General features: G+C 45.5%; 2 protein-coding genes and 1 non-coding gene across 3 annotated transcripts in view; 1 reads left to right on the top strand and 2 right to left on the bottom strand.

The window, feature by feature from the left end:
• Pkd1l1 (polycystin 1 like 1, transient receptor potential channel interacting) overlaps window positions 1-4,401 on the bottom strand; it is a 151,820-nt gene extending 147,419 nt beyond the window's left edge. Inside the window, exon 1 of the mRNA XM_029567884.1 lies at window positions 4,358-4,401. Within this exon, the coding sequence (XP_029423744.1) occupies window positions 4,358-4,401 (44 nt within the window). The remainder of the gene's footprint in view (window positions 1-4,357) is intronic.
• A 6,663-nt stretch (window positions 4,402-11,064) lies between these two features.
• Hus1 (HUS1 checkpoint clamp component) overlaps window positions 11,065-19,095 on the bottom strand; it is a 17,164-nt gene continuing 9,133 nt past the window's right edge. The window contains exons 7-9 of the mRNA XM_029567883.1: window positions 17,968-18,067; window positions 16,125-16,244; window positions 11,065-15,310 (exon numbers count right to left, since the gene is read on the bottom strand). Coding sequence (XP_029423743.1) covers window positions 15,228-15,310; window positions 16,125-16,244; window positions 17,968-18,067 — 303 coding nt within the window. The 3' untranslated portion in view covers window positions 11,065-15,227. The remainder of the gene's footprint in view (window positions 15,311-16,124; window positions 16,245-17,967; window positions 18,068-19,095) is intronic.
• Window positions 11,717-11,845, top strand: LOC115071913. The gene has a single exon (XR_003850968.1). It is a non-coding gene; the product is annotated as a small nucleolar RNA SNORA40 (small nucleolar RNA).

The following is a 19,095-nucleotide window of genomic DNA, read 5'->3' as shown; positions in this document are numbered from 1 at the left end:
CCCTTCCCTGACATCCTTCCCTTCCCTTCCCTTCCCTTCCCTTCCCTTCCCTGACATCTTTCCCTTCCCCGAGGGAAAGGTGCCCCATGCAAAATAAATCTGTATCCTGCTGAGAATTCCATCTGTGCCTCGGTGCCTTCATCCATCCCCTCGTGCCTTCCTCCATCCGCGCCGCGAAATCTGTATCCCGCTGAGAATTCCATCTGTGCCTTGGTGCCTTCATCCATCCGCTTGTGCCTTCCTCCATCCGCACCGCCTGCTCGCTCCCGCCCGACGCTCTCTATCTATCACCCCCTATGCTCCCTAAGACTCCTCCAGAGTTCAAGATGATCTTGCAGTTAGCCTGGGGCCTTGGTCCCTGCTCTCTAGACTACAGCACCTCAAAACAAAATAAAGAATACTGTTTTCATATGTAAAAGGGGCTTTTGAAGATTTCTTCAAGCTCTGGAACCAGAGTCTCCGTATGTTATGTGCATAATTATACATGAATCCTGCCCATCGTGTGTCTGTCTTTCATAATGTAGAGCATTTTGAAAGTCAGATTTCTATCTCACATTCATGAGTCGCTTTATACAGTCCTGAAAGCTGTGACCATTACTGTGGGTTGATTGTGAATCTGAACCATGAAAATGAGACCTCCACAGATGTACCAAGTAAAGAATAGTTCACCCCAGATCAGAAGGAAAGAAGGGTATGAGGTCTAAGACCCTCAAGGAGATGGAGTCCACATGAAGACAGAGGCAGAGATTGGGGTCACTGGGCTACAAGACAAGGATGGCTACAGGAGATGGTGTAGGTCTTGTCCCTACAGCTATCAGTGGAAGCAGAGCCCTGGTAACATGGATTATTTTAGCTTCTGAGCTATGAGAGAATCAGTTTCTGTTGTATTAAAGCACACAGCTTCTGGCCCTTTGTTATAGCAGCCCTCAGAAACTAATAGTCACTTAGTATGAGTTCACTGCTATGGGTAATCTTATGGGGCCCACGAGTTAATGCAATTATATTCAGCCATTAATATTTTGAGAGAGGTAGGTAGTAACCATTTCCTATTTTCAAGTGCACTTTCTGCAATTTTCAAATCTGATAGGTATCAGCTCCCTTCCTTTTAATTAAGAAAATATTCACCCCTTCCTCCTCCCCCTCCTCCCCCCTCCTCCTCCTTTTCCTCTCCCTCCTCCCCCTCCTCTTCCTCCTTTTCTTCCCTCCCTCTCTACTTTCCCCCATATCACAAGGCTGTTGGACCACCATTCCAGAAAGGGCACCTATACTATTCCAGCACAGTTAAGAGTTTAGGTCATGTCTTTACATGCTGGGTTCTACTTCTTCCATGAAAATGTGATCAGCTCTGTTGACTTTCTTGGGTATCTATGAAATTTGGAATATATATATATATATATATTTTCAAGGCTTGTACAAAGAGAGAATTGGATTGTTCTACTATAAGCTTGGTTCTTGAAGCAATAACCGTGGAACCAGCAGCAGAGGGCAGTCGAGGACACTATGTAGTAGAAGAGAGGCAGCAAACCCCAGGGAAAGGTCAGCCTGTATTTTGAGGATGAAAATGGGCAGTAGGTTGAAAACCTCTGAGTAAGTCCAAGGTTACTACTGTCTACCCTAACCATGCTTGCTTTCCAAAGGCCAAGAAAAGGGAAAATGAAAGTCAGAGCAAGACAAACTTAGGACCACTAAAGTCACACTGTAAGAGTTGAAGGACTGACTTCAGCAACATTTCTGAGGGCTGAGAAATTCGGGAAAGAATATCCAGTTTCTGTTCATTGTGCAGATCCCATAGTCCAAGCCTAGAGACAGCCTGCCTGATACTAATGACAGGGAGTAATTTCTTGTAGTTCCTATGTCATATGCTGAGAACAGGAGGTAGAACTGCTCAGGCAGTGTAAAAGACCTCAAAAGAAAAGTAACCCGTTTCTTTCTTGGCTGACAACTGGAAATTTTGGGGGGCCTGCCAGTACACTTTTCCTTGCCTGAGGCCAGAGATGCCAGAAGTTTCTAAGCCAAAGGTGTCTCTGGTTCTGTCATGGCCAGAGGCTGGGGATGTCAGAAAGCAGGATCTGTTTTTTTGTTATCTCTTTTCTCTAAAGAAGTAACCTGCTCCTGGAAGGACAGGACAAAAGATGCAGGGACTTGGACACCAGGAGTGGGAACTGGACTGACCAGTTCATCTCTCCGTTTCCTTCTCCCTCCACTAAAGCCTTATTAATTCCAGAGCAATGATGGAATCCCACTCCTGGGGACACCTTCCACTGTGCAGGAAGTCTGCCTTCCTTCTCCTCATCTCCCTATAATAAAATACTTCTTTCTAAAACTTATACTCTGTGGTTCGTGAATTTCATTCTCTGAATTCATGAGACAAGAACCTGAAAGCCTCCAGCTTGAGGTGCTTTGGTGGTGACTTTCTGGGACCCTAGCCTCTCAAGCCGTTGCTCTCAAACACAGCCCAGTGAACCCTATATCAAATATGTCAACAACCGAGGCTTTCCAAGTCGGTAGGAATAAGGGCTTTGAAATAAAAGGATAGGTAATAAAGACAAACTATGGAAAACAATCTATAGCCCAAACTGACCAATCTTCAGCAGCAGCGACCTTAAACAGAGGCATTTCCAAGCTGCAACATGGACAGCCCAATTGTCCTTGTCTTTGGTGTCCTTGGTGAAAGGATGGCCAGGACATGGAAGCCTACAGTGAGCTAAAAGGGCAGGAATGCAAATGTTCCTTCCATATGTTCCCTTACCTCTTGTCGGAGATGACCCTATGATGTGGACAGATGGGGCAGCCAGGGTGCTCAGATGTGAAGGATGAAGTGTCCTACCAGGATCCCAAACTGAGATTGAGGATATGATCAGTCTGACTCAAAAGAGAGACAGGGCACCAGCCATTGTACACATCTGCACTGCAGGTCCCCTTCATGCCAGGCCGCAGGACAGCCATGTCTCGGGGCCAGACGATGATGCTAGTCCAGGTTTGGGAAAAAGGGTAGAGAATGTGTTTTTGCCACCTTTTGCCACCAGCAGCCACCTGACAACAGAGCTTAAGCTATCACACGGCCTCAGAACAACACTAGTGTGCTTTTATAAGAAGAATGTGATGGAGCCAAGGTGGGTAGAAATAGGATGATGGGATGACCCCTATAATCTGTGGTTTGTGTTGAGTTTCTCCAGAGGAACTGACAGATGACCTCTGTCGTCTACTGGCAGTAGACAGACCTGGGCATGGGGAAAACCCCTTGGGATGGTAGAAAGGGTAGTAGGCACTGCTCAGCGATAAAGGCTGGCCTTGGAGGCCCTTCACCTGCCTTTAGGATAAATCCATTATCAGCTGTACCTACTGCTACAGCAGAGGGGGCAGGAGTGGCTGTTGTCTGTTTCCATCTCCGTTGAGTGAACCTAGAACCTCTTCCAGGGTATGACATCACCAGGAGCAAGCCTGGGACCTGAGAGACCAGAATGCCACAGCAGAGCTTAGACCCTCCTATGGCAGAGTGTTGGCAAAGGTAGAAATACATTGTCTAAATCTACATATAGCTGTTTTTGGTCAGTCTTTGGAATATCACAGTCCACACATATGACAGCAGTTAGGTCAGAACCAAATTCTGGGTTTGTACAGTTATTTAACCCAGGCAACTTCTTTACAATCATCCTGTTTTTGTCCTCATTGAAGTAAAAGTGAAGTATTACTGTTAGCTACTTTTTGTCACTGTGGCAGATATGTGACAATTTGAAGGCAGGATTATTTTAATCAATGTTTCACTGCATTGAGGCAGGGCAGTCATAATGCATCTGAACAGCCCACAACACCGTGGCCAGGAAACAGAAAGAGAGACAGAAGGTTGGGACACAACACAGCCGCCAAGGCCCTGTTTCCTCCAGTGAGGTCCTACCTCCTAGTTCCACAAGCTCCCAAATAGTGCCACCAGATGGGATCAAGTGTTCAACACATGCGTCTTTGGCAGGAACAGTTCATATCCAAGTATAACAATTAATTTCAAAAGGTCTGTTTCTAGAGGATGGAGAGATGGTGCTGCAGTTAAAAAGCACTGGCTGCCCTTGCACAGAACCAGGGCACCAGTTCCACATAGTGGCTGACAACTGTCTGTAACTCCAGTTCTAGGGGATCTAACACCCTCTTCTGGCCTCTATGGGCATCATACACACATGGCACACATATACATGCAGGTAAAACATTCACACACACACACACACACACACACACACACACACAAAGAACAAAAATAAATAAATGAATGAATGAATAAATAGAAATTTTAAAAGGAACATTTCTGAATGTAGACTTTATATTCAGGTCATCACCGCCACGCCACCTCAGAACAGTGCTTGCTTACCTTTCCTGGGCTTCAGTAATGTCCTTGGCCATCACCTCAGTCATGCCCTGTGCTGGCTGGTCCTGGATACCACAGTCATTATACCCCCTTCTGCTCTCACTCACTGGAAGACACAGTGCAATGAAGGCACTTGAGGCTTCTGATCTCTGAACGCATCATACATAGGGAAAAATGATATGCTTAAACAATAGTTTCTTAATCAAACAACTTTACGTCCCTGATGTAGATAACTTTCTTCTTAGGAGTCATGTTTTATTTAGGTCTGAATCTTTGTGTGACTGCTTGAAATACATCAACTACCCAAGTGAGAGAAACTGTAGCAAAAAGTCACAGCTAATCAGAGACCAAGCATCCCAGGAACTAGACCACCACACACAAGCGCATCCACCAGGCAGAGTCACAGGGTACAACCTAGGCTCCTCCACCTTCTCTCCCATGGCATCCCCTCTTCTGGGGGATGAACAGTGTGGGTATCACTCATTCAGTTTCCTCTGTCACCTTTCAGAGGCTGAGACCAGGTCCTCTGGGGTTGGAAACTTTATTTCTTTTTAAAGCATTTGCTCTCCTAATTCTAATTTACATAAACTTTTTAACCTTCATGGACATTTTGCAAAACTTGGTTTTATGTTGTCTTACCTAGAAAATTACAAAGTCCTTCCCAGGAGAAGTGTTTGTTTGTGAATTTGTATTTAACTCCGGAGGAAAGTGGCATCCAGCAGAGCAAGTGGGAAGGCTTCAGGTACAAGCCCTTTTGCAGGTGGGAAAAGAAAGGAGCCCTGGTGGGATTGGGGAAGAGCCTGCTGGGGTGGGTGTGTTTAGTAAATCTGCCTGTATTCTGTGTTTGCTGGAGTTGCTGCAGGTCCACAGGCTGAGTAAGCAGAGCCTCTCTCTCCCTTAGAGGGTTCAAGGGTCCGCTGTTGATTTAACAGTGTCCTGTCCTTCTGAAAGCTGGTGGTTTCTAATCTCTTCCCTTCGTGTCTTAGCACATCTGGTTTTCTCCCTCCCATGTTCGTTGGGGGTAAGTGCAGAGATTTGGGGAAGTGTGTACCTCCCAGCTTTATCAGTGACATGACTTCAGTGCACCTGTACCCAAGGAATGGGTGAGTTGCAAATTGGAATTCTTGTATAAGCAAAGTCTTGTCTCTCTGTCTAATACCCTCTTGGATGCCTTGCTATCAGATCTAATGCCTCAGGTTCAAAGTGAGTCCCTGAGGAAAGACACCAATTGCTGGGCATCTACACCCAGCACCGGAAACTGATGGTCACCTTGCTGTTACCCTTGCCCTTCTCTGAGGCTGTATGTAATGATGGCAACAAATTCAAGGTTTTGTGACATCAGAAACACTAACCAAGGCTCCAGGAAATGACAGGAGTGAAGAAAGTGGAAAAGTTCGGGGAAGAAATGGGACTTTCCTGTCCAGTGTGGGAGCCACAGTCACTCAAGGATGCTGGAGCTTAAATAAAATAAAGTCAAAACTTATCCATCCCCATCCCCATCATTAGGCAGCTGCTGTGACTCAACTGTAGCAAACAGAAATGGCCATTGCCACAGAGCGCCCTAGTGACTTGTGTTGAACGGGGCAGCTCACTCCTCTTTCTTGCAGTGATGTGGGTCTGTATTCTCAAACTGAGCACATCTAGCTTAAGGGATGGAGCTAGCTAGTTGCCCACACACTCAGCCTGATTCCTCATGGCCTGAGATCTGCTGGGCTCTTTGCTGGGGTGACAGGGAGCACAGAGCAGAGGCAAACTCACATTGGTGAAGTTCTACAGACTAGTCCAGCTGCAAACATCCTGGATGTGGTTAGTGCAATGGCTTCTAAAAAGAGCCCTTTAAGAAACCACGACCTCAGATCCTCATTGAGGAGACATCAAAGACTCAGCAGGCTCCTACCTGCCCTATTTAGTGGAGAAAAGGGAACAGAAAGGAATTGTTTCATTTCTTGGCAGGAAATTAATCTGCAAGGACAGAAACCCTGCTGGAAGGAGCCTCAGAGTTTCCTGGGAGGCAAAGAATGAACACAGCTGTCACCTCCCTTTGGCCTTTGTTAAGCTTTGAACAAAGCCATATCTTTAGGCTTCTTTGAAAGCATGAATTTTATATTTAATACACAACTTTTGACATATGACTTACATAAGCACTTAGGATTCCTTCTTACTCCAGAAAAGGTTTAAGGCGTTTAAACTGTCTGCAATTCAAAGGATAAATGAATACTTGAAAGTAGGTAACATTTCCTGAAGAGTTCAACAGTCTAACTGAAACATTTGTTTACACAATTCACAGTATAAAGGCTGCGGGTTTCAAGGGCAGAGTGCTGCGGAGAAGGGGCCCTCAGAGACTTGGCATGGCACTTAATGATGTAACGTTCAGACATGGGAGAAATACATTTGCAAATGCGACAAGTACATAATAAACCACAGATAACTCCAGAATGTTTGCATACAGCAGTCGACTTTACTTCCCAGGTCTTGAGCCAGGGGTTCTGATTAGTGTGACCTCATGACCCACAGGCCTGGGCCTCTCACTCTCAAACCAAACCTGCTGGGAAGGCACCGAAGGGCCACTGTCATTGCACCTTCTCATTCATAAACAGCTGCACAGGCTGATGCATCTTAGGCAGCAAAACTGCCATCACATTTCTGGTGTTCCTAGAGACAACCATTTCTATCCATTGCCTGTCTTTAGATATTCTGCATCTTTTATAGCACCTCCTGGAGTCTCAGCCACACTCAGGGTCCCATCACACATAGCACATCAATCACAGTGTCTGGGTAAATCATGGCAAAAGAGGAGGGAGGAGGATTACTAAGACTGTGGTAGAACTGAAACTCACCATTGGTTGAGTTGGTTCCCGGAGGGAGCAGCACCAAAGAGAGCAAGGCCCAGGCTCCAGTGAGCACCCTCCATCCCATTCCCAGGCAGCCTGCTCCCATGGGGTCTCCTGCTCAGCATCAAGATCACAGTTGGCTCTGCTGCAAGTACAGATGGGGGAATGCACACAGAGGGTCCAGGTGCAGCCAGGCCTGGCCCTTCCCCAGGGGACTTCCCTGCCTTTCATTAGCATATTGGAGACAATGAACCAATCACAAGTTCCCTGAGTAACATCGTTGCTCAGAGAAGCATTGGGTTCCCCAACAGCTGTAAGGCTGTTTCCCCTAAAGTGAGCATGTTCCAAAGGACAGGGGACAATGTGTAAACCCCCTGTGAGGCTCAACAGTGGCTCTAACTATAGTAAACAGAGTGTTAAAGTGTCATGACTTTGTGAAAAATAGTGGGGTGTGGCAGGGTATCAGGGAGGACTTTTATGGCCCTTTTTAAGTCACAGAAAGCAGTTTGGTTACATCTGGCACTAACTGTGGGAACTTCAACAATATTAGTGTAGCTCCATGATACATATAGCATGAGAAAGAGAGAGAGAGAGAGAGAGAGAGAGAGAGAGAGAGAGAGAGTTTTCCCCTCTCTTTATAATCTTCCATGCTTCTCACTGACTTCATCAGCTGAATGATCAAGCACCTCAATATGCTGCCACCAGCTGCCTTTGCCCCTTTCACCGCCTGGCTCATAGATACCATTCTCTAATGGTTCCCTTTCTCTGGCCAGCACCACTGGCTTGATGGGTTTGTCAAGGGTTGATGTCAGTATTGTAGGGTTTAGTAACCAGTTTTTTCTCTCTCAAAATGCATTGAGAGCACAGGGAATTCACATCACCATTTTTAAGTTATTCTAATGCTCTTGTTAAGAAAAGCACAACATACATATACTGCACTACATCTGCTAGTCTAGATGATATACATATTATGAACCTAAAGTGCAAAGGAAGGCAGACTCAGGACAAGTCCCATGTCCAGGGCATGGTCCTCCTGTAGCCCTGAGATGGAGTCACTGCTGTTTCTCCATCCAACTAGTCCAGTGAGAAAGAAAGCCCACTGGTTATTTAGGACAAACAAACAAGTCACATTGAGCTTTATGTTCTCTGAAAATTTTATTGAACCAACCTAAGGCTTGGGGAACATTTCAGAAAAGGAGGCAGAAAGAATATTAATGCATCTCTCAACTCTCACCAGCAAAGCTTCCTCATGCAACAGATGGTGATTAGCCTAGAAAGCAACAACTGGTCAAAGTGCAGAGAAAAAGAGGCTGCAGAGTGCTTGTCCCTGAGTAGAATACCAAACCAAACCTCTGCCACCTAAGGCCCACGGACCATTGTGGCAGAGGGGGTGGAAAGACTGTGCGACTCGGGGTGGTAGATGACCACAAAGGTAAGAGTTTTCCAGGAGGCTGGGAAGTTGCTTACATGAACTCAGAACAATGGTGACAGCATGCACAGGACCCATGCAAGCTCAAACCAGACAAAAACCCAGCATAGAAGTGGGGAAATGGGTAAGAAGCCCAACCTTAGCTGAGGAACTATTGGCAAAGGATGACTACTGAGGGAGGGACAGTCGGTTTTCTCTAAGGGATTGACACTAGATAAGTTGCTCGGGCTCCAATTGATGGACTCACGCTGAGGGACATTCTGGGAAAACAAGGATGGCACAATAGGCCTTAACATATATGACAGAATGCAGAAATCCAGTGAGGGGATACAGAGGGTGTGGGTAGGGGAGGGGGTCTAAATCTGATCAAGATGTATGAAATTCACAAAAATTCTGTTAAAAATTTTAAAAATCTAAAAAATGTATTCAGGAGTGTTTTGCCTGCATGTATATATGTGTACCATGTGCATGCAATGCCTGCAGAGGCCAGTAGAGGACACTGGATCCCCTGGAAATGAGAGTTACAGATGATTGTTAGCTGCCATGTGGGTACTCTGAACCCAACCTGGGTCCTCTGCCAGAGCAGCGTTTTTTAAATTGCTGAACCATCACACTAGCCCCTGTGCATTCCATTCTGGACTTGAAAATATGGCACACTCCAGAAGTTGGTGAAGGCTGGGGTGCCTTGGAAAGCCTCAGCATGAACACAAACTGGGACGGTGTTGAGAAGTCACTAAGCCCCAAAACCGCCCTCCAGTGAGGGATCCCTATGCCTCTGCCTCCTCAGCAGTCATGTGCTCTGTGACGAAGTGAACAGAATGAAGTATGAAAACCCAGGGCAGATGCTGGAGAGTTGGTCCTGGTTCTTGCTCTTTTCTGGTCACCTGCATTTCTTCCCCTTCAGGTGGGAACCCCACAGGAAACCTAGACAGGGTATCACCTATGTGTAAGGAAGGTAACCACACAGGTGGTTTACTTTAAATGAAAACTGGTATGGCAAAAGTAGTTAGGATGTTTATGCAGATGCTTCTACAGAGCTTAAACTTTTAGCAATCCTAGGCCAGGAACAGAAGGTTGTCTGTAGAGCCCTAGGGTCACTGGGTGCTGTCATGGTATACTGGGTACACTGACCAAACCTCCCAGAGTGGCAGAAGTCACTAGGTCTGCTGGGAACTCATGGCCATCAGTTCTAAGATCAATTTCTGGCTTAATTTTTTGTAAGGCTTATGAATGCTGACACATACTTCCTACTTAGCAACTGGCCTAAGTAGTGTATTTCCTTTAACTCCAACCAGCACAGACACATAGTCTTATTAGGAGGCTGACTGACTTGTTGAGGATTAGGGGATTGGGAAGAGCCAAATCCTAGTCCTGGGTGCTAGAGTGTAGCATCTAGCATTGTTCGCAGACTCTGGACTCTGGGCAGGTGGCTTCTCTTGACCCCACTATCCCATGGCTGTCTCCTTGCTATTGCTCAGTGATTTGTGAGGTGCTCTGGCTGGTCTCTCCAAGAATCCTTAGGACTGAAAAATCCTAATGAGAACTCAGCTCTTTCTATAGACCTTGTTAAACACTGAGACTCGGCTACTGCTATAGTTTAGATCTGGGATGACCCCAAAGCCCAAGTGCAGATTGATCTCCAGCCTGTAGGGCTGCTGGTATGTCCTGGGACTTGTAGGATGTGGGGCCCCAGGGAAGTCCTGGTCACTGGGAGTGTGCCCTTGAATGGAATCTACCTGCCACAGGCCCAAAGCAAAGGCCAAGTGACGACACTGAAACCTTTGAAGCAGAGTCAAAATAAATCTTTTTATTAAAATGCCCTTGAATGGAATCTACCTGCCACAGGCCCAAAGCAAAGGCCAAGTGATGACACTGAAACCTCTGAAGCAGAGTCAAAATAAATCTTTTTATTAAAAATCACATCTATCTATCTATCTATCTATCTATCTATCTATCTATCTATCTATCTATCTATCTATCTATCTATCTGTCTATCTATCATCTATCAATCTAATCTATCATGTCTGTCTGTCTGTACCACAATGTACATGTAGAGATCGGAAGAAAACTTGCAGGAGTCAGTTCTCTCCTTCCACCATGGGGGTCCTGGGGAAAAAACTCCGGTCACACGGCTTGGTAGCAGGTGCCTTTAAAACCCACTGAACCATCCTGCCAGCCCTAACCTTTCCTCATTATCTCAGGTTTGCTGTCACAGTATCTGAATGCTAACTGCACATTCATGTTGAGTCCGTTCCCACTGGGTTCATGATAAGAAGGGATTCTTTTTCAACATAATACTGCCTTATCATAACTTTAACATGACAAATAAGACTATCTTTCTCCTGTGAAAAATAAAGATGTGCTGTGAAAATTTAGCATAAAGTCTAGTGTCAAGGAAATTGAAATTACCAAATGAATATGTGCAAATAATAAAAATAATAAATTTCAAATAAGAGTCAAATAATACTTATTTTTTAGTCTTGTAAAAATATTTTTGTTACAAAGTTGTTTATGAAATTCTTAGAAAATACATACGGATACAAAGATGGAAACAGAAACATCCAGAATTCACCAGATTCAGTTGTCTACCCCCTAGTCTGCTTTGCCACACTGTATAACCAGCATATCACCAGCTTAGCTTATGTAATAAGCACTTTGTCCCAACAATACTACTCTCCTTAGTATCAGGCTATAAAATATTGCATCAAACCACAGATGATCTAACCAATTCCCTATTAATTCAGTTAAGATTAAATTTTTCCCCATATAATAGTAATAAACTCTGATTAAAACCTGTGTATAAATGCTTATAAGTGTATTAAATCAAAGGGAACACAGCTTCCGAGGTTTCCCACATACAGGAACTAACAAACTGCACTCCAGGACAGTGACAGCAATTCAGACCTGTAATGTCCAAGTGGGTCTGCCTGATTTCTCTCGTAATCTAAGGACACGATCATTCAGAACAACTGATTTTCATCTCCTATTTGAACACTGTCCTTAGATGACTAAAAATCTACAAACTCCAGCTTCCTTTTAGATAAACCCCATCACACAATGCACAGAATCAGAGAGTGACGTGAGCAAAAGGCAGAGGAGGCAGCACTTTGTGTGTGTATTTGTTTAACTGGTGGACAAAGGCAGGAAAGACTAAGTGCAAAAATAAATCCTCTTTTGCAACCCAGAACTCACGGTTCAGTGTGAGTCTTGATACATACAAGCAGGAACATGAAAAAAAAAAGGCAGAGTAGGCACCCCACAGCTTCTCTGTGCCCCCATAATTCAGCAGCAAAGTGACCACCTGAACACCCCAGAACTCCAGAGTGAAGCTGCAGCGCCGCTGGACCACAGACAGTCAGGTAACTTCCCCCAGCCTGCACAGTGCCACACCAGAACTCCCGTATTTGTTTCTACACTGGACAACAGAAATGGGAACTGGGCACTTGGCTTCACCATGTCCCAAGACTTTGCAGGAGGCCTGCTCTGCTCTGGTCTGCTCGCTTCCCATGGGAGAGTGTGAACAGAGCAGGGCTAGCCTACCCAGGGCCATTTTATGACAAACAGGAGGAGAATCAGCAGCATGAACCCCGAGGCTTGGTGTGCCAGAAATGAGCTTAGAGTGCCACTGCTCTGCAATGGCTGCAATGAGTACAGGCTTATAGCCCCAAACAGTCTACTCAGAATTTCTAGATAGACTTAATCACACAAGGCTGACCACGGACAAGTCAGGCTGTGAAGACTGGACAAATAACTGTAAATTCACTATACAGACACTGAGTACAGCTACAGAATGAAAAACATCCAGAACTTCACAGTAGAGAGGATGGCCGTTACCAGAGGCGTGGGTACCTGGGGGACGAGACCAGAGTACACACAGAGGAGTTTTTAAAAGCCACACACAATAGACACACACACACAGAGAGAGAGAGAGAGAGAGAGAGAGAGAGAGAGAGAGAGAGAGAGAGAAACAGTTGCCCAGGAGGGAGAACATCGAGTGAAGGATGAGAGACAACTGAATGGACTGGGTGACAAATAGCCCTAGGAGCAAATTAAAACTTCTGGGTTGCACACTTTGATGTGTGAATTATCTCAATAAAGTTTTAAAATAAAAAAGTAGAGAATGACCTTTCTTAAAAAAATGGATCTTCTGCCAGTTTGACAGCACATACAAAGAAGGTGTCGTCAGACACTATCTGGTGGAAGGAGCAGAATTCCTGCCCCAGGTGCCCAAGAGCAGTGTTCTATGGCAGGTAGGCACTGCACAATAAACTGTCTGGAGATCTGACAGGTAAGCAGGGTCCTGCTGGACCAAGGGAGGGGCCACAGGAGGATAACAAGGCCACCTGGACACTGACACAAGTGGCTGGGTTAGGAATTCTTCTGCATTCTGACCTGGCTCAGGATAGTCTCAAAACAGCTCAATATGACTAGTAAAAGAACCTGAGCCTAGGTAGCCAAGGTGGGGGGAAAGGTGAGGATGGCATGATGGCTCTATCATTTAGGAAAGTTTTCTATAAATCTCTGTCTTAGAGGCTCACGGTATGTCCCGAGACACTGCATTCATTCTGCATGGAGCACATCGTGACTTCTTGCTATAAGACCTGGGGATGGTGCTCGACAAAGCAGCTCTGTGGATTTCCATAAGCTTGTGGCTTTGTTAGCTCTCTCCCTTGATCAGCTCCATGACACACAGAGGGAAGATTCGGTGAACACTGTGCAGACATCTGTGACACCAACTGCAAAGACCAGAGCCACCTGACTGCTTGTGGGGCTGCTTCTCCCTGCCCCCTAACAAAGAAAGCAAGTTCAAGCCACCTGTCTGCTCACTGACATCACATTCAAGCCACAGAGCGAATGGCGAGGCACTAACACTTTCAAAAAGAGATACATGTTTTACAGGGCATTTTCAGAAATTCCATTTTTGCATCATGACTGGGTTTATAATCATAGCCAGACTTATTTTTGTTACAAGTCAAACAGGAGACAAATGCTTTAAAAATTAAAATACCCCTAATTTAAAAATGTTAGTTTAACAAATTTCTACTATATAAATAAACAGTACTACATATCAGAAGAGTTGGGCATGGTGACCCAGGTCTGTAACCTCAGCGCTTAGGAGTAGAAGCTGGTGGAAGGATCCAGCCCAGTCTCGGCTGTAGAAGGAATTCGGAGCCAGCCCAAACTAAAAGAACCTATCTCATGAAAACAGAAAGTGAAAGCAAAAGAGAAATACCCTAAACTTACCAGACATTTAAAGAAATGCTGCTTTTTCTAAAAGATATGAAAAAGCCAAAAAAGAAGTGTTCATTTTTGTTTAATTTCCATTTTTTCATTTTACTCTAAGCGACTTAGGCCTTGCCTCTGAGGTGAGAACGCTGTTTATGATGCCACCTTATGGGACACCGGGCATTTAATTTAAACAGGAAGTCTAGCAGGGTGCTTCAGGGAGAACGAGAAGGTTCATCCTCCAGCGCTGAGCCAGCTCCGCTACTGGAGCACAACAGGACCTGTGCTTAACAGCAGTGCTGATGGCCAGGGCTCAGCTGCCTCACTCAAAATGCACATATGCTTTTAGTATGACAGATCTGATATACAGTGGAAGAATTATATGAAATTATAACCCTGAGGGCTGAGGAGGTAGTTTGGCCTGGCACATACTCAGCAATGGATTTGACCCCAAGCATGCAAAAAAGTAAAGTAAGTTATAACCTAAAACCAAGGTGGACCCAGAGAGAAAATGAGCATGAGACAGCAGGGCAAGCTCAAGAGAACTGCGGTGACTGGGTTGGCTCTCCGGACTCTCGGTACTCAGACTCCGCCAGTTCCCCAAGTTCTCCAATTTCAAAAGCTTTCCAGGTTGTGAGGCTCCACAGGTCCCTGGGCTCCGAGGCTCCGCAGGTTTCCAGGTTCTGTTTCTGCAGGCTTTCTCTCAAACTCTGCAGGTTCCCCAGGTTCTCAGTCTCTGCGGTCACTGAGAAGGAAGTGGGCTCGAGTCTTCAGCAAGTTGGTCAGAGGTTATACATGTGGCAGCCTCCACACTCAGTGCTGAGAAACAAGGCCTGCTGCAAAAGGACAGAGGGCTGTGCATTCTGCAGAGTTCCCAGAGAGGGGAGCGAAGAGATGAGCATGCTCAAATTTGAAAGCAGCTGACTGCTGCACCAGGGACTGAGCTGGAGACTACCCCGGGCAATACTCTTGGAAACTCTGACTGCGGAACCAATTCTCTGTGAGTGGAAAGTTTTGCAGCTTCAATGACAACTACACAAAATCTGGACAGGGCTGCGGTGTCGGTTCAGTGGCAGAGCACGTGCTTAGTAAGCATGAGGCCCTGGTTTCAATCTCTAGCACCAACAAAACAAAGCAACAACAAAATCTATAAAATTCTATCTTTTCTTCTTAATGTCTTAAAAGCAGGGGGAAAAGACATTGAGGAATCTGAAGAAATGTTTATCCCACTGTGTTTTGTTAGTTCCCGTTTTGCTTAAAATACCACAGAGAGATAAGCAGAGTGCAGACTTGTGGTGCTGTAGGACAGACAGCACCTCAGAACATGTCAGCCACTGCTTCTCTCCATGACAAAGGTGTCTGTGCTCTCAGATGTGGTGAGATGGCGCTAGGACAAGGCTGGGATGAAATACTGCAGGGAGACGTCTTCGTGAAGCAAATCAAAATGAACAATCCTGTTACTCACAATATCTGGGGAGAGAAAGACCCAAGGTTTTAAAGATCCAGCTCAGCAGACAGATTTTGATCCCCACCCCTCAACGGCTTGTCCGCCAGTGTCCATTTCCTTCGAGGGTTCCTGCAGAGATCACAGCACTGGCCACTGCCACCCACTGGAGACAGGATGAGAAATGAAGACTAAAGCTACCCAGGCTTTAGGGGAAACACACAAATCAGGCTAATTTAATCAAATTAAACTTCCAGGTAAAAGCAGGTGCTCTCCAGTGAGTGACCAAAGCATACAGAGAAGGGTCAAGCACTTTAAGAAGCTCTTCACAAGCTGTGTGCTCAATGGGATCAGGAGGTGCAAAGGGCCAGGGCAGTGTGCAACCTCAGAGTCAGTACTGTGCCCAAACCATTAATAACCAGCAAATGAGGACATTTGGGTAGTGAGCATAGTTCAAGTGAACAGTGAAAGGAAACAGCTTGAGCTGAAACTCAGATCTACGCAACACTGTGTACGGGGCTCTATGTAAAGTCTGATCAACTCAGCAAGGGTTGATGGGGTGCACTGCCCTGACAGTGTCACAGGCATAGCTCACTGTCCCATAGTGACACGACGTAGCCTACAGTCAACCCAGCATGGCTATGGGCGCTTAGGTACTCACACTGAGCCCCAATGTCATTCTTCTCCAGCCATCTCTAGATACTTCTGGCTCCAGGAAAACTTTATAAGCCTGACTGACCTAGAAAGCTCAACTCCATGTATCCAGGTGTATCTGCAGTGACAAGACTGCATGCAATGTTAGACTAGAGGGAGAATGTGATAAGGGAGAAGCAAACTCACTGCACAAGGCCCTGGTGGGAGTCACTTGTTGTCCTGCAAGAAACTGAAGGAGCTTCTTGATATCCACATGCACCTCAGCCATATCTTCTGGGCGTCTGTCTTGAGAGGTGCTCTCAGAGGCTGAAATGACATGAATGTTTAAAGTTCAGCATCCCTGGACATAATAGGGAACTTGGAATTGTGCCACGCATGATGTCATCAGCCTCACTCCTTCTCTTAGCACTATCCTCGTTTGCTCTCTGCTGTTGGGATAAAACACCAAAATCAACTTGGGGAGAAAAGGATTTCTTACAACTTCTAGTTTGCAGTCCACTGTCAAGGAAAACCAAGGCAGGAGCTTGAGGCAGAAACCTAGAGGCAGGAACTGAAGCTGAAGCCATGGAGGAACGAACATTGCTCACTGGCTTGCTTCCCCTGGCTTGCTCAGCTACCCTTCTTATACAGCCCAGGCCCACCTGCCCAGGGATGGCACTGCCCACAGTGAGCTGGGTACTCTTTCATTAACCAGCAATCAAGAAAACACCCCAAAGACATGCCCACAGGCCAATGTGATGGAGGGAATTCCTCAATTAAGGTTCCCTCTTCTCAGGTGTCTCCAGTTGGTGGCAAGTTGATGAAAACTTACCAGCACATGCACCTTGGAAAGACTGCAACCTGTGAATTTTGTTATTCATTCAGCAAGCATTTATTAGACCCTAGCTATTTAAAATACTATGACAACTTCCAAGGGAACTTCACTTACAAGGACTTGAAATACAACTCAATTTCCTCTTTACACCAAAGAAAATTGTAGTTCAAAGAAAATAATAGCTTATTCTGGATTCAAAAGCTGAAATGCAGAGAGCCAATGTCAGGCCTCTCAGTCCACAGTGGGATGAGAAACACAAATCAGTTTTTCAACTACCAACAAAATGCTTTGCATTTATGAAACAAACCAAATGGCACAAAATAACTCATTTCAGTGTTGGGGATGTAGCTCAAGGGTGGATTGCTTCCTTATATCAGGGGTCCTACGTTCTATTAGGGCTGTGAACAAACAGGTGGTAAAAAGAAAACCAAGGTCATTTCACACAGCACTGTCAAAGCCTTTCTGCTATAGCCTTCACTCTGCTGGAGCAGAGCGCCCTTCACTGCTGACCAAATGCCTCTTGCAAGGCTATGCTAACATTTGTATCTGTGTGGAAGCAAATCTGTAATAACCAGTCATAACTCTAAAAGACACCAGGTCTATTTCATCTGTGTGGCAACACAACGTTTGTCGCTCAGATGCTTTTTCTCTGGTCTTCTGGCTACTTTCCTGGATGAGCATGTGACTAACTATCTCTGGGCTCACTGCTTACTAGCTGTTCAGTCAGCCCTTCCTTCATGGCGTACTGAACTGATCCCATATTCCTTCCTGACCCTTTATGATGTGGAAGTATGATAAGCTGGCCGGTATCACATTCTGTATCTGCTAGTCTAAGCTTACAGGTATTGAACTGACTAAAGCAGAAAATAAGAAATACATCTCTTTGACTGCAGCGCAGGTGAGAAACTGAAACCTTCCATTAGACAGTAATAAATGAGGAACTCAAGGGCTCCAGGAAGTCTTGAATTCTAGAGAGGAGGAAAGCACCTCTGTGTAGATCCCTCAGCTGCCCAGTGGCCTGGCCTCTTACCCAGTCCCACTATGTCATAGGGACATGCAGCCCAATCTGAGTTCCTTCTCAGGCAGCAAATTGCAAGAAAAACCCCAAACAAACAAACAAACAAACAAAAAAAAAACCATTCAATTAATTCAGTAAGAGAATTCAATGTATATTGAAACAATTAAGACCAAAATACAACCCATGGGAAAACTTACATGATGGAGGGTTTCCAAGATCCTTAAAATGAGTTGTTACACATACTAATTCTGTTTCTATCTTTAAGTTCAGTTCTCCATTTAGGTTTGCTTCAATAACCTGCAAATTGAGTAAGATTGAACACTGTGACATAGTTCTTAAAAAGGCAGGCAAAAGGGAAAAAAACAGAAACATGAGGATCAGCTTCTACAAAATCCAAGTGACAAGAAAACACCACAGAGCCTCAAAACACCTCAGGGCACTGAGGTCCCCATGGTATCAACAACAAAGATAAGTTCTGAGAGTCTGGAACTCAGAGACCCCCTAAAACCAAGAAGAGGGCCCCCTGGTGGAGAAATCAGTAGGGGGATAGAGAGGGACCTTGCCTGACCTTCAGTCAGGGCTCTGGAGGCCTGGGCAGAGCAATGGGGGTTGGGGGGACCTTACAATAAACTCGAAAGAAAAGGACTCTGACTGAAGAGGATGGATGCTCTAGCAGGTAGGATGTGGTGGTTTGAATTAGAATGTCCCCCATAAGCTCCAAGTATTTGAACACTTGGTCCCCTGTCCATGGTGCTGTTTGGGGAGGGTCATAAAACCTTGAGGAGGGGCCTTGCCAGAGGAAGCATGACACTGGACACTGGGGGCGGGCTCTGAGAGTTCTTAAGCCTTGCTGGAGTTTCACTTTGGCTTTCTGCTTCCTGTGCTTGCTGGAAGATATGAATGTGTAGCTCTCTGCTCCAGCTACCTCCTGCCACCATGCCTCCCCGCCATTATAGCTTCTCCCTCTGGAACTGTAAGCCAAATACACTCTTCCTTCTGTAAGCTGCCTGGTCATGGTGTTTTATCAGAGGAACAGAGAAGTATACACAGGAAAAGGAAGGTTATGTGACAGGGAGGAGCAAGAAAGATGCATCTCAGGAGTGTGGAGACGCCTCCAGAAGCTGTGTCTGTGTTTTGTGGTTCCAAAGAATAATGAGACTATCTTGGTCCACTTCCACATCTACAATGAAACCTCCTCCTAAAAGAAACAAACCATCAGTGAAGGATCATGACCCCAGACAAAGCCATTCTGTATAGAAAAAAGACGTAGTACTGGCCAAGCAGCACACCTAGAAACCTGAAGACATGCACAGACAGAGCGAAAC

This window comes from Nannospalax galili, unplaced genomic scaffold (assembly GCF_000622305.1).
Source record: "Nannospalax galili isolate Female #2095 unplaced genomic scaffold, S.galili_v1.0 scaffold321, whole genome shotgun sequence".
Lineage (NCBI taxonomy): Eukaryota > Metazoa > Chordata > Mammalia > Rodentia > Spalacidae > Nannospalax > Nannospalax galili.
Note: the sequence above shows the minus strand (reverse complement) of the source record. Positions and strands in the feature narration are given on the sequence as shown.